This window comes from Stigmatopora nigra, chromosome 2 (assembly GCF_051989575.1).
Source record: "Stigmatopora nigra isolate UIUO_SnigA chromosome 2, RoL_Snig_1.1, whole genome shotgun sequence".
Lineage (NCBI taxonomy): Eukaryota > Metazoa > Chordata > Actinopteri > Syngnathiformes > Syngnathidae > Stigmatopora > Stigmatopora nigra.
The window spans coordinates 18,867,501-18,895,452 of record NC_135509.1 but is presented as its reverse complement, the minus strand read 5'-3'; the positions used below and the strand labels follow the sequence as shown (position 1 = coordinate 18,895,452).

The 27,952-nt window shown below is 38.8% G+C and overlaps 1 protein-coding gene across 3 annotated transcripts in view; it reads left to right on the top strand.

Annotated features, from left to right (window-relative positions):
- zfpm1 (zinc finger protein, FOG family member 1) overlaps positions 1-27,952 on the top strand; it is a 93,153-nt gene that overhangs the window by 46,357 nt on the left and 18,844 nt on the right. For all 3 annotated transcript variants that reach the window (XM_077711783.1, XM_077711778.1, XM_077711772.1), the window contains 2 exons: positions 5,223-5,360; positions 25,701-25,834. In XM_077711783.1, coding sequence (XP_077567909.1) covers positions 5,223-5,360; positions 25,701-25,834 — 272 coding nt within the window. The remainder of the gene's footprint in view (positions 1-5,222; positions 5,361-25,700; positions 25,835-27,952) is intronic.

Below are 27,952 nucleotides of genomic sequence, written 5' to 3'. Positions count from 1 at the left end.
CCTGTCCTGTCATATTTCTGGCATAACTTTTTATTTGATTTAGTGCTGAAAATGTTCGACCTTTCTTTATGATGTCCACCTTTTCTTGAAAAGTCCGTCTTGAAAATGAGAGTAAAATTTGCAAACAAATCAATTTATTCTCCTTCATTGTGGGTTGACAAAACACAACAATATATTTGGTTTTGCAGCTTACTCCAGATAGTTTAGTAGCTCTGGCTAGTCAACTCTATCACTAGCCAATCATAGTTGGTGAAAGCGATGACGTATCTTTACGCCTGTGAGAAGGCCTTGGTGTCGACGACTCAAAATCTGATTGGTTAAAGCAACTGTTTTATCTACACTTGTTCTATGCAGTTGAGCCTGCAGAACTGATTGTGAAGGCCTCAAGAAAAATTTCTGACCATGGCAACAAATAATGGCGAAAATGTGATTGGATAGATGCTTAAATATGAAAACACTTCTGGAAGTAGTGCAACCAGGGGAAAAGCAATGAAAGAAGGCTGACAGAAAATTTAGAATTATTTAATAAGTATTCATGGACAAAACATAATTAACATCAGTCTCTGATTCAGATATTTTTTTTAGGCCAGCAGAGAAGGCCAGCAGAGAAGGCCTTGCAGGGACGCTGAACCATACACATTTTTCCAAGGAAAACATGCAAACTCCATATTAAGGCCTGAGGTGGCAACTACTCCACTATGCTAATAATTATGATAAATGGTTGAATTTTTGGTTAATTATTATTATTTCTAAATCTGTAGACACAAGTGAGATGAGACGGAATTGCAAGATATTTTAATTGGCTCAACTCTAAAGAACAATGCTTGGACGTTCTCTTATTCTTTATCTTTGCCTAAACAGATCAAATATACGGTTCTCTTTTGTTTAGAACTGCGTGCATGCGCTAGATATCACCACCTTACGGCTTCAGTACATTGCATATTTTTAATCTAAGTATAAAAAATAAAGTCCATGAAAATGTCAAAATTTAAACTGAAACTCACAAGCAAAATTAGAAATAAAACTCTTACTACTATGACCTCACTGATAAAACAGAAAGAACATAATTTCTCAAACACAAGTACAACGAAGTTAAAAATAATAAAATATTAATGGTTACCATTTTAATCTGTGGTGGTCTTCCTCGATGCTTTCATAGTTGAATAAGGAGGAAAATAATGTATTTATGTCATATCGCCCAGCTCTAACTTGACGCTTTGGCTGTCATTGATAATGATGTGCATCCAGTCCATTTCAACTGGAAAATGCTGGCATTGGCTCACTGAAATATGTTGATTCACTCTAAGTTTAAATGGATTGGACATGAAACTATGTCAATAACAGTGAATAAGAGAAAGATTATAATTGAAAAGATAACCACTCAATTATTTTGACTGAGTTGAACATCTAACAAAATACATTTGAACAGCATAGGAACTGATACTGACTTTACAGTAAAATGTTGTGTGAGAACTTATGGATATTTTCCGTTCTTATTCCTTCTTTTCACAACATTGATACCGTGTTGGATTTTGAATTTGTGATTGAGTAGTACAACTGTAGACATTCAGCTGCTTCGAGAAATTCACTACGCAGCTATGCAAGGTCACATCTCCCTTCTCCCGACCTCAGAAGAGCCACTCCCGTAAATTCAAAGGGAATAAATACATGAAAGGGCAGAATTAAAGCACCCCCCTTACACACACATGCACACACACACAAAAGAAATATAGAAATGAGTTAGGAGGTGAGATTGTTGGATGACTTTGCCCTGCCAGTTTGACAGGGGAAGTTCATCTTATCAGATTGATGGAGACTGTCTTGCTATTTGGGGGGAGGGGGGGATTTTGGCAGAGAAGTGTCTGTCGACTTCTCCTGATACCTGCCTCCCTGTCTGAGATGATATGGAAGATAATATTGATAATATTAAACGCAATAACCGTGTCTCCAGCTCCCCGCCCATGTTCCATCCCCTGCAGGATAAAATCAATGTGCCATTCAATGTGATTTATAGCTGAAAATAATGGCCCCATTTAGGTGGCTGTGGTGTGGGGTGAGGTATTTGTGTGTGTATGTGTACAAGTGTGTATGTGTGGATTTTTGTATGCGCATGTGTGTGCGCTTTCATGTATGCGTGTGTTTTTGTATGTGTATTGCTTGTCCTTTGTTGTTTGTACAATGTTTTGGCATAAAGTTGTTGCATGTACGAGAACATTTTGAAAAGTAGACATTGGGCGATTTGATGTGTGAGTGAGAGAGTGTTGGTGTATTTAACAATGCAGATAATTCAGCTTTTACATTATTAATGTTGACGTTGAAAGGTGTGTCTCATGGTCAAAAGGCCTTTTATGGTGGGTATTGATTGGACACTATCGTTCTTTATCAAATTGTGAACATAAGGGTAAACATGGCCTTTGAGCAGTATTAGCTAAACTGTGGGAAATGAAAAAAGGGAGTTAGCTGTTATAATAAGTAAATCAAATGACAGTATTAAGTATTAAGTTTAGTATTAAGTTTAGTATTATTATTTAGTATTAAGTTCAGTATTAAGACAGCAAGAATTTTTTTTTATCAGTCAATAGTATCACATGTTTGACAACACTTTTTCCTTTCAAAATAAGATAACAAGTGGTCCAGGTTTTTGTTCTCTTTATGAGCATGAAGAAGTAATCAGCCCTGGAGATGGTAGTAGAAGAGATGCATTTTTTTTTATTACCAAAATTGACAACTTTGTTGAGATGTCTTAATTTTCCACAACACTTGAACTGGTTATGATGTAAGACTTTCAAAAAGTAAAAAAAAAAACTGTTATCTTTATTCTGATATTCTGAGGTGCTGTGGCGTAACTATTGATCTAATCTTGACTAATCACAAGTTGTGCTAATAGGGAAGGACATTTCTGTTTGATAAACAGACCGATAGTGGCTGTATGGTCAAAGTTCAAATATACACATGGATGGATCAACACATAATATTAACTCACAAGAAGGACACGCACTCTCAGAGGTCAGATCGCATGCAGAACGACACAAGGATCTCTTTGATCACTAAACTGGGGCTCTGTAATCATCTTGATCAATGGCAGGTATATCAGTGTTGATTACACGAACACTGGCAGCCTCAGTCCTTGCTAAATGTGACAGAGCAAGGTAGAAGATAGAGATAACATGGTGAAAAAAAGGACAAAAACTCATCCCATCTTTCATCTCATTTTCTGATCTGCTTTCTCCTAACTGGGGTTGCGGGGGTGCTGGAGCTTATCCCAGTTGACTTCAGGCCAGAGGCAGGGGACACCCTGAATTGGTGGCTAGCCAATCGCAGGGCACAAGTAGACAAAGAACCATTCATGCTCACACTCATATCTAGGGGCAATTTATAGTGTACAATCAGCCTACCATGCATGTGGGAGGAAAACTGAGTACCCGGAGAAAACCTAGGCCAGGGGAGAACATATAAATTCCACTCCGGTGGACCAACCTGGATTTGAACCTAGGTCCCCCACTGTGATGCTGGCGCTCTAACCCAGGGGTAGGGAACCTATGGCTCGGGAGCCACTTGTGGCCTTTTTGATGGGTGCATTTGGCTCTTTGCTAACCTGTGAGCTAAAATATGGAAATCACTGGTGACAGAACTGAGATATTACATCTAGAACTGCTTTGATCTTTTTTTTTGTTTTGCATATGACTCTTCTGGAACGCATCCTCTCATTGATTCGCAACAGAATCTTTTAAAAAAATATTAATTTCCACTTTAAAAGTGGTGAAATTACAAAAAAACAATTGATAAGGCACTCATTTACATGTATGTATTTTTACTTTTAAATTTGTAGTATGGCTCACAAGAAATAACATTGGAAAATATGAATTGTTGGTGGCTCTCTTCGTCCCCGACCCCTGCTCTAACCAATCAGCCTTATGACAAAAAACTAAAATTGAAACACATTTTGATCAACTAAAATACAACTAATTAAAATGGATAACTAACTGAACAACATAAATATTGGAGAAGCTAAATCTTCACTTTCGAGGGTTTGCCCTGTGATTGGCTGGCCACCGATTCCGGGTGGTCCCCCGCCTGGTGCCTTTAGTTGGCTGGGATTGGCTCTGGCACCATCCACGACCCTAGTGAGGATAAGCGGTTCAGAAAACAAATGAATAAAAGAACCTGAATAAAACTACACTAATTAAAAACCCTAAACAAACTAATGAAACAATCCTGGTGAGAACGAGAGAAAAGCATGCAGGACAAATGGAAAGAAAAAGAAAAACACATATTGGCATAGGACAAACGGAAATACTACAGCTCCAAAATGAGGGAAGTGAAAGCAAAGAGAGTGAAAGCTTTAGTTGTGATACTCTGTCTCTGTAGATGTAATGAAAGGGCCCATCTCTGTGTGGCGAGGTGTTGTGTTACACAGCTCAGGTTGTCATTTCACAGGAACCTTTGATCAGCAGACATGAACATAATCTGCCCAGACACATTCACACACATCATTCGGGCCACTATAGAGTACTGTCATCCTTTACCACTTTGAGGCTTCAACATTCGATGCTTCAGTACATTGTGTTTTTTTCTATTAAGTATACAAAAGTGTCAAAATTCACGCTGGAACTTGCAAGTGGAAGACTGGGGATAAAAAATGGCAACGTTCAAGGCCCTGCTTCTTATTCAGTGCGAATTGTGTAGTGTTCCCTCGGTCATCGCGGTTAATGGGGACCGGAACCTCCCGCGATAAGTGAATTTCCGCGAAGTAGGAATGCCCCTTCAAAAATGCTTGAGTTTGAATTCAATTAATTTTTTTTTTAATTTTTTAAAATATTTCTTTACCCCCCGCCCCTGTATACAGTACACCATATAGAATATGGGTAGAGAGAGTGAAATTCATGTTATAACAAAAAAACAACTGTAAAATATGTTGTCTCAATGTAATATTTGTATTTTTTTCCAAAAAAAATCCGCGTAGCTCTGAGTCCGCAGTGGCTGAACCGCAAAGTAGCGAGGGAACACTGTACTTGTATTTTTTGTATCGGCACGGAAACATGTAGTATGGTACTAATAATAAGGGTGATCCTACTCTGTTTTTTTTTTTTATTATCGCGGACATGTCTTGTCCATAATATTCGAAGGATTTTTGTACATAGGTCTCTGATACACAGAAGATTTGTTCTGATTTTGATGTTCGATATTCACAGGAATCCCCTCTCTTTTTGTGTTGTATCTAGAACCTAGGAGGCAGGACATCTATGAAGAACCTGAGGAGTGCAAAGGCGATGGGAAAGAACAAGGTTTTGCTCACAGTTGTCGTAAAGAAAAAGATGAGGGCGAGGAAAAGGATTGCATTTTACAGTGGAGCGGTCCAGGTGAGTGGATTTGAGATTGCACAGTTGCAAAAAATTAATTAAAGATGGTGTAAATTTGCGGTGCTATCCCATGGTGGTGCCGCTGTCCTTCCTGGTGTCTTGACTGTTATTACATTAGGCTTCTTTTATTAGAAACTATGAAACTGGTCATTTCGTTATGGAATAGCTAGCTAAACCATAAACATCCTTTTTGTGCTATTTCATATGGCAATTTAAAATCCAATTCGATCACATATCATGCAAATTCACTACCCATAACCCTTTACCTGTTGCTCTTCTCTTACACAAACAACCATTAGGAGCAGCTACCTGAGTTGCTTTTTATAGAAAATTGCACTAGACTCAATTTCCGTCCTCCTATGTGTGCTCATTAACAGATGTAAACAATCAAGTCGGACTTTCGTCCTAGCCTAGACGCCCAAACCATAATTCTCCAAGATCAGCTTTACAGTAGTACATCTGAAGGGTTCCTCTGGTCTATCTTACAACGTCCTTTGTGTCGTCCTATGTTTTCCTGTCTGGAGATGTGACTATGACAGGGATGCAAATGTATTCAATGCAAAAACAAGAACAGAAAACAGACACACACAGCTCCAAGGAGATAACCAGAAAAATACCTTTCTTATCGAGGTTTGTTTATTTTGTGCTTTCTTTTGTGTTCAATGAGTTAAACAACGCACAAAGATTAGCACACCATCTCTCACTGTTCCCCTTTCAAGATGTGGTCATTTTAGTATGTAGCAAGTGAACACACAAAGCATGTTTGTGTGTATGCGTATGTGTGCACATTTTAATTCCTCCACTGGGGAGGAGAGGATGTGTTCATTATCGTCCTGTGCCAGCCTTGTCCCTTTAACAGTAATTGGAGCGATATTAATTGCTGCGTGGTGGCTGGTTGATGGTAGCACCATGATGCTGGACTGATATGGTCCTTCTTGGCCCCCCCATTCCTCCGCACAAACTAACTGGCGGCTGAGGGAGGTGGTGGAGTGGGGGAGAGAAAGGGAGAGAGATAGCCCCTCTATCAGCTCCGGAGCAGGCGCTGTCTTTATCAGAAGCACGATTGGCAAAAAGGAAACTTTGACCAGTCTGAATTTTTCTCTTATCGTCAAGCCTCCCCTTCCTCCATCGCTCCCTTCCTCCATTCACCCACCTTCTCCTCCTCTAGTCTCTCCATCACAAGCTTGCTAACAACTCCGCAAACCGCCTACTAGCTACTCCTCTATCATTGTCTATTTCTTGTTCTTCTCTTTCTCTTTCATGTAGCCAACGATTGCAAAAAAAGTGCCACCTGCCAATGTGCGTCCATAGAAAATGCTCACCATGTGTCAGATACTTCCCATAAATGCATGAGAGAGAGGACGTGTGTTGGCTAGAGTGGAAGTAAACAGAATTTTATCTCTTCTGGGAGTGTTGGAATTCCACTCGTTTCTCACGGTTGTTGATTGTAGACAGGGGCTTTTGGATGAGAAGTTCTTAGTTTTTAATTCTTGGAGGTTTGCCGTTTATTTTGGGCTAGTTTGCTGAGTAGTGTCAACCTTCAGCACATTTTAACCTTTAACTCCTTTAACGTTGTTAGAATGTGTTAACTCATGAATGATACTTCTACTACAGTAATCTCTCGATTATCGTGGCTTCACTACATTGCATTTTTTTGGGGGGGAAATGTTTTTGCTAATTTTTTTTTGTAAGTTCATCGAAATGTGAAAATCTACGCTGAAACTCGCAAGGGAAGCCACTCCCCTGTCTGCCGCTTGCTACTAGGACTCAGCACTGAAGTAAAAAATATATATATTATTTTAAATAGGGGTAGGCAGTTTTTCGTTTATCTCGGCCATGTCTGGTCTACATGAACCGCAATAATCGAGGGACTACTGTACTACTTTGTTGCAAGGGAATTTCGCATCGGCAAAAAGTATGCTTTTTTTAAGGCAGTAGCTCACAGGTATCTAAACACGACCCCACCATAGAAGTAGATGACATGCCTTAACCCATAGGTGTTGTTACTATGATATTCCAGTAAGCAGTGTCTCTGTAAATTCTATTCCATTGGCTTTTATATAAGAGAACCTAAAAGAAAACAAAATGTTTCACAAAAACATATTCTATCAATCACTGGACTTCAGACTGAACAAGATTGCTCTGCTCTGCTGATGTCACATAGACTACATATTTCTTAATTTCTTATTTACTGATCGTTTATTTGTCTGTTTGTTGTTATTATTTGTGCACTATGTGGTGAAAGCTTTGAATCTCGTTAAACCTGAATAATGACAATAAAACCATTCCATTCAACATGGCTATAATGGCTAGAATTGCTGACTTACTGGACTTATGGACCAGATTTTCATTTTTTGCAAGGTAAGGGTGAGTGCAAAAATGTGAACTTCTGAAAAAAAATGTCAACGTTTTATCTTCTCTTTATAATTATTGTCTATCCAATTAAATCAATTACAGGTCGTGTAGTTACACGACTCGAAAACCTGTAACGTATGGTAATGTCGGTGAGTAGACTAGAACACTAGCTGAGGGAGAAGAAATGCCCAATTATGCCAGCTGTCCAATCCCAAATGACTGGAGCGTGAGCTTGGTTCGCATTGTTGGCATAAAGTCGGTCCTGTTCATCTCAGCCAAGGTTGCCATTGGATCGCATCTATGCTGTTTGCATATGGTGTTGCTCCCTTGGCTCCATTAATCTGGTTCTTTCAGTGTTCACTAGAACGTTTTGCAGCTGCGTGTGAAGCGACTTCGATGAAAATCGCCACCTCCAAATGCAAGGCCATGTTTCTTGATCAGAATGTCTTATCCTCTTCAGCTCAGTGGTGTGTCATTGCCTCACGTGGAGGAATTTAAACGCCTGTTTTCATCTCTTTCAATGGCCTTTGTTTTATCTTCCATACCGCGCATCCTCGAACGTGTTGTGGGAATTTCTGGAGCTCAAGTCAGCTGACTGTGGGCAAAAGGCACACTACACTCTAAACTAGTCACCAGTCAGTCGTAGGGCACACAGAGAGACAAACTATCCCCACTCACAATCATACCACTACCAGCAGGGAATCAAGCCCGTGCCTTCCCGCACTGAAGTCAGCCGGGTGAACCTCTAAACCACGAGGCATGGCCTTTCTTTTTGGTATTATATCACAGGGTCCCAATCCTTTTTCTTGCAACTGCAGCTTTGTTTGTTCCAACTCCTAAGATGTATCAATTCACTTTCTGAAAACAGAAAGTGTAAAATGTTTTTTTGTCTTCCTATCATTTCATTAAAATATGACTAGGTCATTTGAATTGCAAATATTAACTTTCTATAAGAGCATTAGAGTGGAGAAAAAGACGATGACTCCCGACCCATGCTGATTAAAAAAAAAAAAAAAAAAACGACATAAATTAAAGTAGTGATAATTTAAAATGGATTAGTGAGTCCAGCAAATTTCAATTGTCGGATGTGTAGTCTGTTTTGAAACAATCAAGATGACATCTGCCTGGAGCAGCTGTGTGAGTGTTGTGTGTGTGTTCTCATGTCATTTTGACCGAGCAATGGCAGTAAGGTGCCTTTTAGAAAGGTCTAGGTGGGAGCTTCTTCCTATCAGGGATCGTGTGATTTGCTAAAGCTGCCATTTTTAATCTACAGTTTGTCCATATTGCATGATATGCAAAATAAATTATGAAGTGAAGAAAAAATCCCTATCTTTTGAATGACCTTGCAGGCTTGAAGGTTCGATATTTTCTTCCTCACAGCTTTAACTTCTTGATATGCAAATGGTGTCACAGTAATCCCTTGTCGTTTGCTAGCAGGCTGCCTGGCCATCTCTCCACATTCTCGCCTTAGTTAATAGCGAAAGAGAATGCCCATTTAAATTATCAGTGTTTTATGTCCATACACAGTGTTTTTTTTTTCATATAGAACTGCAAACTAATGGACAGCACAGCATAAATAGATTTTGATACATTTTCCAAACCACAAGCGCTTAAAAAAATAAAGATAACTGTGATGACTTTAGTATAGATCCTATGATGTTAAACTTGTATCTTCATTGGTCATTAGAAACTTGGTTGTGTGAAACATTTATTCAGTTCATCAGATGGGTTTGTAAACCCATGTTACTCCAAATGTAATGTGAATAAGGGCCAAACGTGACTGCTCATTCCCAACAATGGAAATGGTAGTGTTTTTAAGATATTGAGTTTCAATTTTTAATGTGTTCTATTGTTTGCTAGCCCTACAATTGTTTGTGTAGCTATATTGATCATAGGGACGCTGGTAGAAAAGTTGATTTAGGACTTAATCCATTAATTGATGGATCAGGGTCTTTCGAATGTATCTCTCACTTGTCCGCTTGATTGTATCCTTGGGTAAGATTTTTCACCCTACTTGCCTGTGTGAAAGTAGTGTGAAAATTAAGATTTGGTTGTGGTCAGGCATGCAAATTCGTCAAAAAATATTGACATTTCAAGTGTCTGAGTCTCCTGAAAAGTGGCAAATATACAATCCATTTGTATTATTATCCCAAGTCATCGTGTAATCTTAAGATTGCAGATACCACAAATACCGTATTTTCTTGCATATAAGCCACCACCGCGTATAAGCCGCACACTTAAATTGCCTTAAAATCATTGAATTTTACAATTCCTCGCCCCCGAATTCACAATTTTCACCTCCATATTCATTATTTTAATATGGAGTACATGTTACAGTGGTACCTTGACATACGATTTTAATCTGTTCCGGGACTGAGCTTGTATGTCGAGCTTCTTGTAACTCGAGCGAACGTTTCCCAATGAAATGAACTAAAAACTAATTAATTTGTTCCAACCCTCTGAAAAAACACCAAAAAAAAGATATTGGATTGGTAAAAAATGTTTTATTTCTTCTAATTCGCCATCTATTAACCAAGTAACACAACTAGTGGTTTAATAGTAATAAATGTGTTTAATAGTATATTAAAATTGGGCGGATTTGTCGGTCCCGACAAAATTCAATACAAAATATATTTACTAAGCCACCCCCAAATATCGCTACTACATCACTATTTTGTGTGTGTTGTAGTTTCTAATTCATTTATTTTTCAAATTCAGCCCACAATGTCAGCTCAGAAACCGACTTTACAATTCAGGAGAAGATGGAGATGCTTCGAAGGAGTCGAAACAGTCCAAGATAGCCTGGGAGATAAGCAAAAAATGGGGCGTCGAAGTTAAGAGAACTAATCAAATCAATCAAAGCTGGAATTCCATCAAAGTGCATGAAGCTGATGCAGGTTCCAAGACCCAAAGCTTGACGAGGGGTGAAGTAAGCCAGAGGACAGAGTCTCCCTGTCAGTGGCGATCTCATCAAGGTGAAGGTGATGAAACTGGCCGAGCTGATGCACATCCCGTACTTCAGTTAGACAATGAGATGTTCAAGATCCGCCAAAAGAAGATTTTTGAGAGCTTTGGACTGAGCTCATGGATAACATGAGAAAATAAAGCCATTTTTTTTGTTTTTACAATAAAACTGTTTTTATAAACCCTCGCCACTATAACACTTTTGGGTGGAATGGTAATGAGATTTGACTGCATCTCGATTTTTCAATGGTTCATAGTACTCCAATAGTCTTCACTCTCGAACAAGTAAAAAAGTACAAAAATAAAAGCAGAATTTATTTTTGTTTCATAATCACAAATGTACAATCATTTCCTTTCTGTGTTTCGAAAGGGCAACACCCTTTCGAAACAGAGGGGAAATGCACCTTGATAAATTTAAAAAATAATTCACAGGAGCAGTACATCCAGGAAGTGTGTCCGTAGCATTCTACTTTTCAAAAAAGTCTGTGGGATCAATAATGAGATACACATTATGCAGGTATAAAGGCTGATATTTTAACGATCGACCGCAAGACTTTCGATCAACCTGAACAACTATTGGGATGTGCTGACATGGTAAACACTACGAACACATCTTTTAAGGCTGCTCGCATCTACTACTCAGAGCACGGTTTACTGCAGTAAGATGGCGATGCCCTCAGCGAGCAGTGGCAGGCACAACTGTGTTTTTTCCACGTTTTATGTAAGATACGTGGTATTTCTTGAATTTCAATCAGAGACGTCAAAATAAATTTAGTTTAGCGTTTTATCTGTGTATCTTTTCTTTATTTGGAATTAATGACCGTATCAGCCACATTGTCTGATGTCGTTTCGTCTTTGTCACCTGGCAATTTTGTGCATGTCACGTCTAATTCTTTTTTTACTTATTTTACTTTAAATAGGGCTTATATGCGAGAAAATGCGGTACATATTAGGCTATTGGGTGCTCAAGAAAGATTTATTTTTTTTAGAATTTTGGGCACAATGTCCCTCTGGTTAGTCATTTATTTGGATACAGTGCTGTACAAGCAGACAAAGTACAGTTTTCATTGTTCTTCCAGTGAAATGGAGGGGAACATGCATGTCCTTTATAGAAACATCCAGCAATAAAGAATATTGAGTCTAGTGCACCCAGATAATGAGGGGTGGAAATGGGCGAGGGATTAAGGATCAATGAGAAGCACAGATGAGGGGTGAGAAATTTAAGAGGGCCAAGTCAGATAGTGAAATTAGAGTTGAAAGATGTGAATTGGGTCGGGTTAAGAGTTAGTAGGCGGAGCAAAATATAATTTGTCTTGTTGCTGTTGAATTTAAGTACTAAAATTATTAATGTTGACTTTGAGTATCATTTTGAAATACTTATTTGATTTTGCTATCATAAAATTGTTGCATTTTTGTATACAAAACAATGGCCACTTTGTCAGCTTTTTAAAGCTTTCATAGCTTGCGCAGAGACTTTTACACTGTTTTGAATACCTTTCTCAAAGACTTGCATGGTAGGCTGATTGGACACTCTAAATTGCCCCTAGGTGTGATTGTGAGCGTGAATGGTTGTTTGTCTCCTTGTGCCCTGGGATTTGCTGGCCATCATTTCAGAGAAGGGGGACACCCGGCCGCATTGTCTTGCGTTATGGCGTTTCATCTGTCACCTTGCGATTTTGTGTATGTCAAGTGTAATGTGTGCGCCTATAAACCGTACCCTTGATTCAGTTATCATTTTTTTTGCAACAAATGCGGCATATATGTGAGAAAATACAGTATATAAAATGGATTTTTTTCCCTTTTAAATTTGGTGCATTAGGTATGTTTGCGTTATGTAAAATCTACAAATGTACTGTAATTTGTATTTGATTTTAAATTTTATTCATCAGTAAAGATACAAATCTTTTAAATATATTCTTAATACTAAGACTTTATTTCCAATAATTTTACCCTGCAATTCAGATATAGCCGAACCTGGGAGGTGGACAAAAACACAACTACCAGTGAAAAAAATCGTGAGCTACATGAGAATTTAGCTGACCCACATCCATCCATCTCTTACAAACGTGGAGCTTATTATGCTCCACCTCTGTCTCCTTGTTCCATATCTCCAACCAGCAGACTCCCTTGCATCTCAGGAGAAGGGTGCTGCCCTAAGCTAGCTGTCAATTTGAGGTGTCAGTCAAAATGGCATGAATTGCTTATTGGCTGTCACAAGACCAGAGGGCCTGTCTTGTCAGTGTGGGTCAAACTTGAAGGAGATTTTGAAGGACTGCCTTAGTATGGTTACCCTTAAAAGTAATCCCAAAATGTTTACTCATGGAGTGAATGGAAAACAACACAAGTGAAAAAGAACTACATTTAAAATTTAATAAAAGTTATTTTTTATTAGTCAAAGGCTTAGGTATCACCTAAAAAAAAGCACAAAATCACACCCCAAAATAAATCCCATTTCATGACTTCAACGTTAAAATCCCTAGCACTGAGTTTCATTGTTGGGCAGAGGAAGGTGGATGCTGGGTGAGCTGAGCTCTCACAGCGCCAGGCGTCGGTTAGTGGTGGAAAGAAGCACTACTCGGAAAAAGGCGCGCAATACAAAATCTAACATACGAACATTTTTCCACATAAGCGCAATGCTCTGTATGTACCGTTGTTCATAACTCGAATGTTCGTAAATAGGGGAGTGAGTGTCTGTAGTCAGGTACAAAAAGTGAGGAAAGTGGTTAGGAGCCTATGGATCTTTAGTGCAAGTACAAGATAAGAAATTAGTCTATATTACGTTATTTTAATTTTTTGGTTCACCACAACAGATTAGTTCATTTACATTTGAAAAACCAGAAGTCATTGAATTGAGTTTGGTGTTCAAAAGGTCTTTTATCAAACTTGACCCTGAAAAAAGAGGGTGTCGTCTTATATTTGGGCCAATATAGTGTGAGATTAAGTAGAAAACAAATGAATGAATGATTACTGACTTTAGGCCAAATTTTTCTACCTGTGTTCTGAACATCTGAATGATACCAATGTAATTTTACGAAGGTAAGTGTAACTGCCTTATGAGATTGTGCTGAGAGGGCTGTATGGTTTAATCACAATTATTGTTGAGTTTCTTGTTTGAGTGTTCCACTCTCTGCTTTACACCACCAGACACACTAATATTTAATTCCTGCTTAATTTTAGTTTCGCACAATCACAATTATTGCTACAAGCTCTTTAGTCTGTTTGGCATTTTACACTAAAATAAATGTAATAAAAACCCAATTCTATTTCTGGTCAAAATTAATTTTGAGTTATTTCTACTATTGAGGTTTCCTTATTGTGCACTCTAAGAAGCTCTTGACACTAGCTTTACTGAAATCACTGACAAAGATGGGCCTCTCTCTCACCCACATCTGATACCTGTCTATGAGATGTCACTCACTTGGTCCCTTCCTCACCCACTATTCGCTCGTCTTCTTGGACATTTCTCCATTATGTCTGGCATCCACACAATTGGGTCGCATAGCCGGCCAGACAGCACATTGATAGGTTTATTACCTATCCGCCAGATTTGTGGCTTCAATTGCAGCTTCTTTTCTAAAATTAGGAAATCTTTATTCACTTTTTAATGTATTTTACCACAGCACTTAGGACATCTTTTCACCCTCACTTTATTTTTGAATTGAATCTGAATCAACCAGACCTGCCACCCAATAATCTGAGTGCTTACATATAGTTTGATACTTTTAATACTATATTTTTATAATACTATATCATATCGAAGATTACGGCTGACGATTGGTTAGCGCATCCGCCTCACATTTCTAGGGAGAAGGGTTCTATCCCAGGTCAGTCCTCACTATGTGGAACCTGTATGTTCTCCCATGGCTTGGGTGGATATTCTCTGGTCCCTCTGATTTCCTCCCACATCCCCAAAACATGGAGGGTTGGTTGGTTGAACAACTCTATGTTGCCCTTAAGCATGAGTGTGAGCGTGAATAGTTGTCCGTCTTAACTGATTCAGGGTGCCTGTAAGTTACCTTTTAGTTCTGTAGGTGACCTGTTAGGCAGTAGAGGGCAGCCTTCAGCATGTAACCTTCAGCCTGTAATAGCAAAGATTCCTTGTTTATATTCATTCATTCATGTTCTGAACAGCTATATCCTTACTAGGGGTACTGGAGGCTATCCCAGCTGAGCGTGAATGGTTCTTTGTCTTCTTGTGCCCTGCGATTGGCTGGCCACCAATTCACGGTGACCCCACCTCTGGCCTAAAGTCAGCTGGGATAGGCTCCAGCACCCCCCGCAACCTTTGTGAGCATAAAGTGGCTCAGACAATGAGATGAGTATAAGCTTTGGACATTTTTTTTTTTTTTAATGTAGTGGATTGTAGAGCATTCAAGATGTTGTGACCTGCTGCTGTTTGTATGAGTCAATCTGATTTTAGAGGGGAGAATAAGTGTCTTGAAAGAATAATTGCAATAATCATGCAAACCCAAAAAATCTTCTCCACTTCAAAATCAAGACTTCTGAGTTGCCATTGAAGTCGAAGAGCCCTTTGTCCACAGAATCTGTGCACTCTTTCTAGATATGAACACTTAATGTCTTTAAGGACTGCTCTCATGTTTGCTTTGTCTGTCCGCTGCTCACTTTCTGGTTGCTAGTGTTTAATTGGCGAACCTCTAAATGACCCTGAGCGTGTCGAGTGTGTCTGCCACACTTTAACTTTTGCACGTTTTCATTCCTGACCACTACCGATACTAGTTTGATTGAAATGTCCCGTTTTCATTGATTGCCAGAAGGGGTTGTTAAAGCAGACATGAATTAATTATCAGAATCACATACCATACAATTAATTTTGTGGCTTTGCCTCAATCTAAGACGCACCCTCCATCCCCATTCGGTCTGTGCTTAGCAGATGTCAAGTTACATTTTCTAATTAATTTATGTGATTATCAGGGATGGTTTCTGGAAGGTCTTCACTTTCAATTTGTGACAGGCTACAGCTGAACAAAAAGGGAGGATTGGCGGAAATGGAGGCCAGGCTTTAATTTAACGACTGGCTGAGCTCCTAAAACACATTCTTGGATGAACTCGTATTGTCTTGATCCCTGATTCAAAGTTTCACTGCTGATTTGCTTTTCACACAAGTACTAGAGTTGTGCCACTTAAAACATCCTATTAGTATATGATCCTGTAACAATGCCTAAGTTTAGTATTTGTTCCAAGAGAAAATGTACAAAACCGAGATCGATGACTTAAAAATAGAAACTTGGAACAGTGGAGAATTTGGGTACGTACACATTGTCGCCATTGAGTTGCAGAACATGTAACCATTCACTTGTTTATATTATTGCGGTATAACAATGATCTGGATCAAAATTGGATCTACCGTATTTTTCGGAGTATAGGTCGCACCAGCCAAAATATGCATAATTAAGAAGAAAAAAAACAAGTCGCACTGAAGTATTAGTCACATTTTGGGGTAAATTTATTTAATGAAATCCACCACCGAAAACATACATGCCATTGTGAAGGGCAATTTAAAATTAAATAAAATAGATTACAAGTGTCCAGGGCAAAGATACTATCAGTGTAATCTTGGTCGTGGTCCGTCTTGTTGGTGCTGATTCACATAAGTCATAAGGGCTGCCTCCTATTTATTCGTTGCTTATGATTTTGGGGTATTAACCATTAATGAGGGCAGGTAATCCTCCTCACCATGCCCACTCAACAGAGCACTTTTCCCGGCCAAGTTCGTGCCGGGGCCGGTTCTCCCCCAAACCCCAACCGAGGCCCCAGCACAAACCCAAACGTTAATGTTAACAATAAAAGTAAATTCTTTTCGCAAAAATGTAAACTATGATGATGACAATTGATCAATGTAGAGCCAATTGTGATCCATATCATTGTTATACCGCAAGAATATAAACGTGTGAATGATTACATGTTCTGCAACTCAATCTGATTCTTTACTGTTCCAAGTTTCCATCTTTAAGTCGTTGATCTAGTTTTTGTATATTTTCTCATTAACGTCTCAACAATTTTGCGTCATTTCCTCTTGGTGTTGGGACATTTTGGGGTACTTTCTGTGTCAACTCCTTGATGGCTTAATTTTGACTTATGAGGCTTCATTTTGACTTAGGAAATGAATGTTAGGTTTGTTTTAATATATATAAAACCGCCAGTTTTGGACTTTGCTCAACGTGCGCAGTGGTGACAAGACTGGATCCAAATTGCATTAGATTAAGACACTCCTAGTCCTTGTTTAAGATGTTATTGAGCCCAGGTCTGACAGTATCAAGAAGATAATCACAATTTATTGGCTTTATCTTGTGGGCATTTGAAGATGAGGAAATCTACATATATTTTCACTTTATTTTGTCCCTTATTTTGGAAATGCTTCATTATTCTAGTAGCCAAGAATATGAAATATTTTAAGGGATTAATCAAAGTTTTCAGTACCACACAAATGTTGATGAGATTCACTTTGGATCAAATGCAAATATCTCCAAATTATTATTACGTATTTTTTCGGATTATTAATCCAGTTTTTTTTTCAAAGTTTGCCGGGGGTGCGATTTATTCTCTGGTGCGACTTGTTTGAAATTATCTACCTCCCAAATAGGGGGAGTTGTTTAAAAGTGACACTGAGGATGAAGGTTTCATTGGAATTAGCAATTTGGAGCGAAACTGATAGTTTGGTAAACTTGTTAGCATGTTCTTTATGCTAGAGTTATCTGAATAAATATTGATATGTTACGTCGTTACTGACATTACCAGGCATGTCAGTAATGTAACATTAGTATACTGTACATTTATTCAGCCTGTTGTTATCTATTTTATTTTTATTTTAAATTGCCTTTTGAGATGACATTTGTTTTTGGTGTTGGATTTTATCAAATAAATTTCCCCCCAAAATGCGACTTATACTCCAGTGCGACTTATGTTTTTTTTTTTCATCGTAATTATTCATTTTTTGGCTGGTGCGACTTATAGTCCAGAAAATACGGTAGTTGAGTTTGTTTAAGCCACCCAATAATGCAGTGGTTCTTCTGTATGCCTTTGGGGCGGGAAGCATGGGATTCGCCCCAAGTTAGATGGGTTAGGCTCCAACACTCCGTGAAGGATAAGAGGTGGTAAAAATGAATGAATGAATGAATTAGTTTCTGTAAGGTTTATAGTTTACATCCACACTTGTATATGGCGTAAGTCTATGCCACGGACCTACTGCATACACACGTATAGCATAGATAGTCTCTGTGCTTTGCCAATTTTGTATTATTTATAACAGCAATACTAACTGGATTGAATCCTTTATCTCAGATCTCAGAGTCCATGTGTACTTTTTCTTGTATTTTCTATCAGCAAATAGTTGGTTTGAACACAAATGTGTTTTTTACCCCCTGTTGAATGTCAGTATTCATTTCATTTATTAGTTGGCAGAAAGTGAATGTGAGAGAAGCTGTTCTCATCTCATCAAGAGCAGCAAGGTAACTTGCGCTGTCTTCACTTTGTTCACCTTCTGAATAAAAATCCTTGTAGTTTTTTTCTCCTTTCATTTTTATCTTTCTTTTCATATTTGTGAATTTGCATGTTTGCTTCTTGCTCTTTTCTGTTAGTGTATGTATTTTGTAGATAAAAGTTCAGCAGTGCAGTTAAGAGAAATTAGTTGGGTAAACAGTGGTAAATGTCAATGATAAAGTTCGGTTGAAGCTCATCTGATTAGCGAGGCGACGCAGGTGTGTTATCTTGACTGTGCAACAGAGGGTAAAATGGAAATGATTGCGTGGTCCTGAGTAGATGCCTATCCCAGAAATACATATCTGCCACTGAGCTCATCCTGCTGGACTAGGATGCGACGTGGAAGATCACGGCGAGAGAGAATCACAAGGCGGAGAATAGGAAAGCAATCAGATATCTCTTGTTGGTCCTTTTATTGAGCAAAACTGCTGCAAGACTTGTAATTAATATGAAAATTTAGTCTTTACGTCTTTTTTTTTTTACAAGCTGAAAAGGCCAAACAGAAATAAGCAAGTTTATCATTCAATACCAAACAGACTTTTAGCAATGGTTAAGTGTTAAAAGTGGAAAAGACCGCCATAGTCGCTTCTTTGTTAGTCACCTAATGACTGGTTCAAGAAGAATGTTAGAACTTGACCCTAGTAATGTTTAAAACAAATATTCTTTTTAAACATTGCCTCAATAATACCTAGGGTCGTAAAATAATTCGACATTTCGGCCTTCAAACCAAGTCATCTCTTTTCAGATTTTCTCCTACATACTCATCATTAAGAGATAATGCATGCTCAATGGCAAAAAAAAACAAGTTTCGGGAAAGCTTCTGGTTTAATCTTTGACCACTCCTCTTGACAGAATTGGTGCAGTTCAGTTACATTTGTTGGCTTTCTGACATGGATTTTATTTGGTTTAAAAAAAAAAACAACCTTATTTAATTTTATTTAGACTTGGTCACGTTTATTTACTCAGAAACTGCATGTTTTAGTATTTTGTATGTATTTTATTCAAAATTTGAAGGGTAACATTTTAAATGTTCTGAATCTGGAATAAGCCACTGTATTATTTTCAAAATGTTTAATAGGATAAGAAATGTAAGAAAAGGTAAGATAGACAGAGGGATGGTTCAGGTATCAACTGTGGAAAATTAACATAGGTCAAACCCCAAACCATTAATGGAGGGTTAGAGAATCACATTGATAATGATTTTCTGTTGCACTGTGTTAAAAAAAATCAATGCTGCAACAGTGATTTGCTCATTTGATACCAGCAATAGTCCTATTTAATCAATAAACGGGAGCATCACCTGGGGTTTTTTCTTTACACTTACTACGTATAGTTATTTAGGTACTTACTAAGCTCCAAATTAATGATGTGTTTTTCTGGATATGTAGAATATATTATACATAATAGGCATTTTTGTTCATCTGCATTTCACATTTAAAAGACTGTCAAAGCTGGCTCGCTAATATTCTATGAATGACCTTATGAAATACCGTTAAAATACAATACAGCTAACAGAACAACGCCTTTCCTTATTTGCTTTTAAAGAAACAGTTGAAGATGTGAAATGCCATGTGTTCATTCACCATCTCATAAGGGGAAATGGTTTGAGTGTATGGTAAAGACTAGTTTCTGTTTCCAGTTGTGGACAAGCCGCCCCTCAATGACAGCTGTGGGTGCAGGTTTTGTTTCAACTGATCCAGCACAGATAGTTTAAAGAAAGAGGTTTTTGCGGAAACAAAGATCACTTGACTTCATTTAATTGATTGTTTTTGGAAGACACGGAATTGGTGAAAAGGTGTCTTGATGGGATGTAATGAAAACCTGCACCCACCCTTTATGGAATAGTTTGCCCACCCGTGGTGCAGTGGTTCACTTACCTGACTTCTGGTTGGAGTACATTCCTACTCAGTGGTGGTTTAATTCTGAGTGCAAAGGGTTGTCTGTCTGTGAGCTCTACGACTGATTGGCTACCAGTTCTGGGTGTCGTCAGCCATTCGTCTGAAGTCAGCTGGGGTAGATTTCAGCACCTTGCGACCCTGACAGGAATATGTGGCGTTGGACATGGGTGGATTGAAAATGAAATGTTTGCCTTTTAAATGGGCAGTCTGTTGAAATAAAGTAAACGAGAATGTCTTTCCCAATTTGCTTTTAAAGAAACAGTTTTGGATGTGAAATTTACCACCTTTTCATAGGAAATGGTTTGGGTGTATGGTTAAGTAAGTTTCTGTTTCCAGTTGTGTCCTTCACATTACCTGATGTTGCTTCACATGCCTGACCAAATGAATTTTACTTATTAAAGCCTTATTTTTCCGTGTTTTTCAGTTGAGATTAGTCCCACTTATCTCCTCTCTTCCAAAATTTCTGTCACACTATGGGTATCACAGAGCTGCCAACTTCTCCGGAATTTCCGGAGTTTAGCCCGGACAAATAACGCAAACTCTGGGACTTCTGACAACCTCCCTAAAGTCTGGAAATCCCAGAAAATTGTCACTTAAATAATTTTTGAAGCAACCATTTTGGAAATGTACCAAATTTCCAATTTAAATGCCTCGAAATTCACACCGTCGCTACAGCTTCCACATTTGATTCAACTGCACTGTAAACCGGATGAATTCGGTTATAGGAGTGCATTGTGAATCTTTCTGGTCTCAGATCTGACAAATGATTCGTCTTGTGCAACTTCAGCATGGCAATCAATTCGGAATTGATTCCATAGGTAGCCTCTATCGCTTTAACATTTTTGTTATAATTTTTGTCACAAGGGAAGTACAGTGTTCCCTCGGTTATCGCGGTTAATGGGGACCGGGACCACCCGCGATAAGTGAATTTCTGCGAAGTAGGTTTGTGTGTATGATGACAATAAAGGCTTTTGATATGATTTTGAAACAAATCCTAGTATTTCTGGGGGGTTGTTCTTAAGGAAAGTAGGAGTACACAGCACCAGTAAGTCCAATCAATATGCCTGCTCAGGATAAGCGAAAAATAGATGGCAATTTGGATGAAACTTCTAATAAGAAGCCCAGACATTTGCAGAAGTTTATTGGTTGATATTTGACAAAATGTCCCATGTTAAAGCCGTCTCCAAAAGGACTGACAATTGCACATTGCACCACATGCATGACTTTAGTGTGACACATGGTGGAATTACTGACTGTAAAACACATGTAGAAGGATCCAAACACTAAGATAAACTTATTTTCATTATGCTGTACTTTTTTAATAGTTGGAAAAAACACTATTTCAATTACCGTATTTTTACGACTATAAGGCGCACTTAAAAGTCTTAAATTTTCTCCAAAATAGACAGTGCGCCTTATAATCCAGTGCGCCTTATAATCCAGTGCGCCTTATAATCCAGTGCGCCTTATATATGGAAAAAAACAGAAAAACAAAAAACTCCCCTGTCGGATATTAAAAAAACACACGCCTGAACTGAAACAATACTGTTAAATATGCAGATGCCATCTTAGTTCACAAAATCTTCCATCATATAGCTCCTCCCCCACTGCAAGATTTGATACAAAAAAATCCAAAACATCAACAATGGCTGGCTCTAGAGGTGACTGTGTAGTGAGTGCGTCAATAGCAATTACCGTATTTTCACGACCATAAGGCGCACTTAAAAGTCTTAAATTTTCTCCAAAATAGACAGTGCGCCTTATAATACAGTGCACCTTATATATGGAAAAAATGTCATTCATTGAGGGTGCGCCTTATAATGCGCTGCGCCTTATAGTCGTGAAAATACGGTAATGTAAAAAAATGGATAATAACAGTTTGATTGAAATTGTCCTACATTATATATATTTTTTTTTACATTTTATATTGATTTTGCATGAATGGCATTCATTCCGAAAAAACTCTGAAAATGGATTAAGGGTACTTTTGAAATGGGGTCGACGGAGGTTGGCAGCTCTGGTATCAGGCTCTCAAGTGCAAGAGAGCACTTGAGCACCTCCCAGTCCCCCCCAAATCACGGTCAATTGCATTACTCATTTCATCAATAGCAGACTGATTGTTTTATTGTGTTTTGCCCTTCATACAGAGACCTGAGTGCTTCAGTGGCTGCTAAAGCATCCATAATAAAAACATTGCATTTGTATGTGTTTATGTGTTGGTGTGGTTTATACGGGGCAGATCTGGTTTATATTGATAACAAACTCATGCTGGCTTGTGTTTTTTTGGGAGGGGGTCATCAAGTAATGACAGTAAAATTGTGTGTGAGATGCACGCACACATTGTGTGTACTGTTTATATGGTTAATATTATACACTGGAGTGAGGGTAGCAGCATGCAATCAAATTGATAAGGACTGTTAAGTTATTACTCAGGTCTATGGTGAGCAAGGGGGGTAATTAAAAGGAATTAAGATTGTTAAAGGCCTTATATTGAACACTGCAAACCTGTTGAGATTAGCAAGAGGTAGTCATTAGTGTTCAAACCATCTGAAAAGAGCATTTTTGTTAAACATACCTCTTTGAAAGAGAGGCTGTATTTGATTTTGTCGCTTTAATTAACCTACTTGGTTTCCATCATTTGGAATTTTCCATTGCTTTACGTTTCAATGTACCATCAGAGAAGGGGATTAAAGCCGTCTTCGAGCGCAAGAAGCCCAAACACTTGGAACTGGCAGCCGAGTTCCAGGAAATTGTGTTATTTTGGCTGAAATGCAGCCACGCTATATATATTGCATGATTTAATAAAGTTCTAAGATGTTCAGGGCTTACATAATTGAAACATTTTTACACCATTTTTTATACTTTTACCGCAAATGAATGTCGGCTCCAAATGTTGGTTATTGGCCTCCTTTAACTACTACTAGTCGGTATCGGTCCTAAAAAAATCATATCTGTTTATCACTAGGAGAAATTTTGATTGGCAGTAGTGATGATTGGCCAAGTGGTGAGTGCGTTGGCTTCCCAGTTACAAAATGTCGGGTTAAAACCCAGGTTCGGACCTTCCTGCGTGAAGCTTGCATGTTCTGCCCGGGCTTGCGCAGGTTTTCTACAGGTGCTCCAGTTTTTGTCCACATCTTAAAAATTTATGTGAACTTACTCGTTGAACACTCTAAATTGGTTGTCCATCCCCATGTGCCCTTTGATTAGCTGGCCATCAATTGATAGTGTCCCCAGCCTGGTTCTCGTAGTTGGTTGGGATAGGTTCCAGCACCACCTGCGACCATTGTGAGGATAAGCGGTATAGAAAATGAATGAATGAATGGTTAGGATCTACTGTTCATGTTGATGACATAATGCACATTCAACATATTATCTATTACTTTGGAATTCTCTGCATTATATACAAATGTTAAATGGTGTCGTTTAAAATGAATACAGTTGTTGTTTTCCGAATATTTGCATCTTCTTTCCTTATGTAAGGCATGTTAGATTCATTTATGTTATAATGGCATTTTACATGGCCACCTTCAGCAACTTCACATTTTTGATTTGGATACTTAATAAAAAAAAATCCTGCAATGTATTGAAGCCGTGAACCGCAAACTTGTAGATAATGACAGTATTGGACAAAAGGCTGCAAAGGCATTGGATTCGAGATAGTGCTGATTGACACACTGTTGATATCACTTTGACTACTTATTTGTTTTTATTTATTGATTATTTATTTGTCTATTTGTTGTTGTTATTTTTGCTCCATGTGGTGAAAGCTTTAAATGTCACTATACTTGTATCATGACAAAGTATTCAGTTCAATTTAACTCAAGCGAGCAGGTTGTCTTGACAGTGGAGTCATTTAGGGAAATAATTCTTTGTCTCGGCGGATGGGTATTTTATGCTCGTTTTACAGAGAATCGCATCAAAATCTTTTATCCCATGTTAACTGAAAACAAAATCTAGGCCAGGGTTGGCCAAGTCCGGTCCTCAAGAGCCCCTATCCAGTCTGTTTTCCACGTCTCCCTCCACCAACACACCTGAATCAAATAATCAGGATCGGTATGAAGCTTCTGGACAGCTTGCTGATGAGTTGATCATTTAATTCAAATGTGGTAGAGGAGGGAGATATGGAAAACAGACTGTAGAGGGGCTCTCGGGGACTGGACTTGACCACCCCTGATCGACGCAAAAAGCTTTCTTGTTATCATGTACAGCAGGGCGACAACAAAAAGTGGGGGAACATAAAAGAAGAGCGTAACAAGTTTTCAGGGAGTTGATTGTCATGATTCTTGTACATTTGTCCTTAAAGGCTAACATTTTATCCCATTTGAAGAGGAATTAATATTGCCTCATACAACAATCTACTTCAATACCATTTTTGTATAATTAGAATAAGAAACTAAAAGTTTTCTTCTTAAACTATGCTTCTGCACCTTCTCATATATCTATCTACCCCCACACACACACCAACACCTCTACCTCAAACCCCCATCCCCACCAACTGTGGGAAAGACATTTTATCAGCGTCTGTCCGTTGTTCTCTGGTGGGGATAGATACAGAGAAGATAGATGAGTGTTTTGACATGGAGAGTGTTAGACAAACACTCTTATCACTCCCAACACTTTAGACCGACCCCCCGAAACAGTCTCCTGAACCACCGATGAAAAAGATGACTAATAAGAGGGGGGTGATTTTGGTTTGGTTTTCTTTAAACTGAGGTGAATGACATGAAAGAGTGAAATCTTCGACTGAAGTCATCCTCGGGCTCAGCAGTAGATATCAAGAGCAATTAGTCTGTGGCTTTGCAGAAGTCAACAGAGTTGATCACTCTTGTTCTCAAATCCTCAGATTTGACGGGAGTTTTCGAAGCTACAGGCCACTCCCACAGCCCACTATCAGTCTGGAATGCACTAGCCTCTGACCACAGCTGACACTGTCATCCTTTTACAGTTATCACTCGGAGGAAATACACCAAAAGCAGTTTCTGAACTGAGACAGAACGGGAATTGCTCAGCTCATATCACACGCCCTCTGCTGATGAACCACAGGCCGATAGGCTGTTTCTTTTGCAAGGGTTCAGGTCAAGTTCAAGTCCAATACTGTATTTGTTTCTCTTCCTGTGCTTTCAAGTCTGTGTGGATTTAATGTGACCAGTATTTTAGCAACTTTCGGTTCACACATTCACGGTCCTTATTTTACTAAAAAATGAATCCTTGAAAATAAACTATTTTTTTCTACCATCAAAACCTAAGTTTGCCATAACAATAAAGGATTCCATACCACTTCATCTGACGAGGATCGCAGGGGGTGCTGGAGCCTATCCAAGCCAATCTCAGGAACCAGTTGGGGGACATACTAGATTGATTGCCAGCCAATCGCAGGGTACGATGAAACAGAAAAGCACTCACACTCACAATCACACCGCCACTCAATGGGAATCGAGCACAGACTGCCTGCACCAAAGTCAGCCGGAAGAACCACTGCAGCAATAAGAGAAAATAATGATAAAATATAGTATAAATATACTTAAAAGTTGACTTGACTTAACTTTTAACATCTAGTCTATTTTACTTTTGGGATTAGAGAAAAGGTGGTTCTAAATTTAATTCTGTTCTTCTTATCTCATTACAGAGGAGCTGGAATTCAGTAAAGAAGGTAACAGCAGAAAGGTCATCGCTCGTCAAGACCTCCATACGGAGACAGTTTGGGGACCCTACCCTGGGAGCCTCCAGCCAGATGACAGCGTAAATGATGGGGGTTCAAAGGTGAGCACTCTGAGAAAGGAAACACCTTGATTGAGGGTTCATTAAATCAGAACATTTGTTCATTATAACTTTGTTGCATTGGTGTGAAACTCAAGTAACAGGTGTAAATGGTGTGATGGTTCACTCACTTGACTCCGTCCGGGACAGGCATGCGCAGGCTCCAGATGGTGGCGGTGTTATTACAAGTGTAAATGGTCATTTGTCTCTCTGTGTGCCCTATGACTGGCAACCAGTCTAGGGTGTAGTCCGCCTTTCGCCCGAAGTCAGAAGTGATAGCCTCCGACAACCCCCACAACCCATTCTAGGATATTTGGTACGGTAAATAAATGAATGAATAAAATACTAATTGAACAGTCTGGCAAATCCATCATGTGACAATTGGAATCTGATAATGAAATTATAAGTTATTTTAAATTTCAAATTACTCGCAATATTACTTCAATCTCCTTATATTACCTGAGGAGCAGTTTTGTGCTCACACAGTCTTTGATAAAAATTGAAGCTTGTGAAGCCAGCCAAACAATTTCCGGTCCACGTTAAAGAAAAATAAGCAACAAAATGGCTGTTTTACAATTTGAATCTTGTAATAGTATGATCTTGTATTTAAAGTTCATTATATTTTGATGGGTGGCATGGATGTTTTTGTCCATCACCTGTAGACGGGGCAAATACACCGGTAACAGCGCAATCATTTCCCACTGTATGAGGTCTAGCAGAGTTGTGAGAGTGGTTCAGGAAATGTATGTTGTACTACAGCATGGAACGGTATAGTAGGAGTGCCGGAAAAGTTCGGAGCGGCGGTTGGATAGAACCATGGGTCAGCTCTGAGCCCTTTTTTGTTTCCTTTGGTGTTTGATAAACCAATAGATGAAGTGAGAAAAGCTCCTGAGAATATGATGCATGACCGGACGTTTCGTCGACGGACACTTCGTCCCATCGACGTTTCATCGAACGGACGTTTGGTCGACGGACGGTTCGTTGAACAGACGTTTCGTCGAACGGACGTTTGGGCTACAATTCATCGCCAGATTGGACCAAGGGTCCGTCGACGAAACGTCCGGGTACCCTTTGACGGTTTGGGCATGTCAAGAGGAGAAATAAGGACTATGTCGGTAGAAGGGTGTTGCGGGTGGAATTGCCAGAAGTCAACCAAGGAGAAGATACATGGAGGTAGTGAGGGAGGACATAAATGTGGCTGGTGTAGGGGAGGATGAGGCCAAGGACAAGGTGAAATGGAAAAAAAGTTGTTTCATATCTCCTAACCCTAACCCTTCATCTGATGAAGTTGTGTTATCAGCTGGCTTGCACCACACCGCCACTAAGATTACAAAGAACACGCTCCATATTTGGTTGGGTATCTTTTTGCATGACTTACTTCATCACAGCAATGTGGCATGGAGGCCTGCCATCAGGTCATGTATACTGTTCAATCTGGTGACTTTCGTCTTATTCTTGACAATAACCAACCCTTGGTTTTCAATGGGGTTCAAATCTGGGGATTTTCTATCAAGTCTTGCACCTTAGTGTCATCATTGTCCAGTTCAGGCTGAGTTTGGTTGGAAAACAATAAGCCACCAGCTGCTGACGAAGGGTCTGACTCTACAAATTCCACTTTGAATTTCAGGCAAATTTGATTTTAACACACTTAATTTATTCTCCACATTTTGGGACCTTGCTTTCACAATGAAATGGAAAATTTACATCCATCTGAAAAGATTTTGAACCATACAACAATAGTTAAGTTATTTTTCTCCTTAACTCAGTAGCAATGACTTGACACAAGAAATAGGACATTTGTAGCCAAGGTCTGTTGCTTATTATTTATCTGTGTTGTGTATTTGGATACAACCATGCCAAAACTGAAAAAATAATATTTTTTTTAAGTCAGAAATCATTCAACAAGAAAAAGTTTGCAATGAAAAAAGAATACATTTTGTTTTGCTATTTTTTTATATATTACCATAAATTTTCATACGGACCACTTTTCATTTGTTTAGAGACCTTTTTTTTACTCTCGTCTTTTTTTGGCATGATTTTAGCTCGATCGTGGTAGCTCTTGATATACTACTCCAGCCTGATATTCTTTGCTGCGGTCTTCTTTGTTCCATTTGGTTCCAA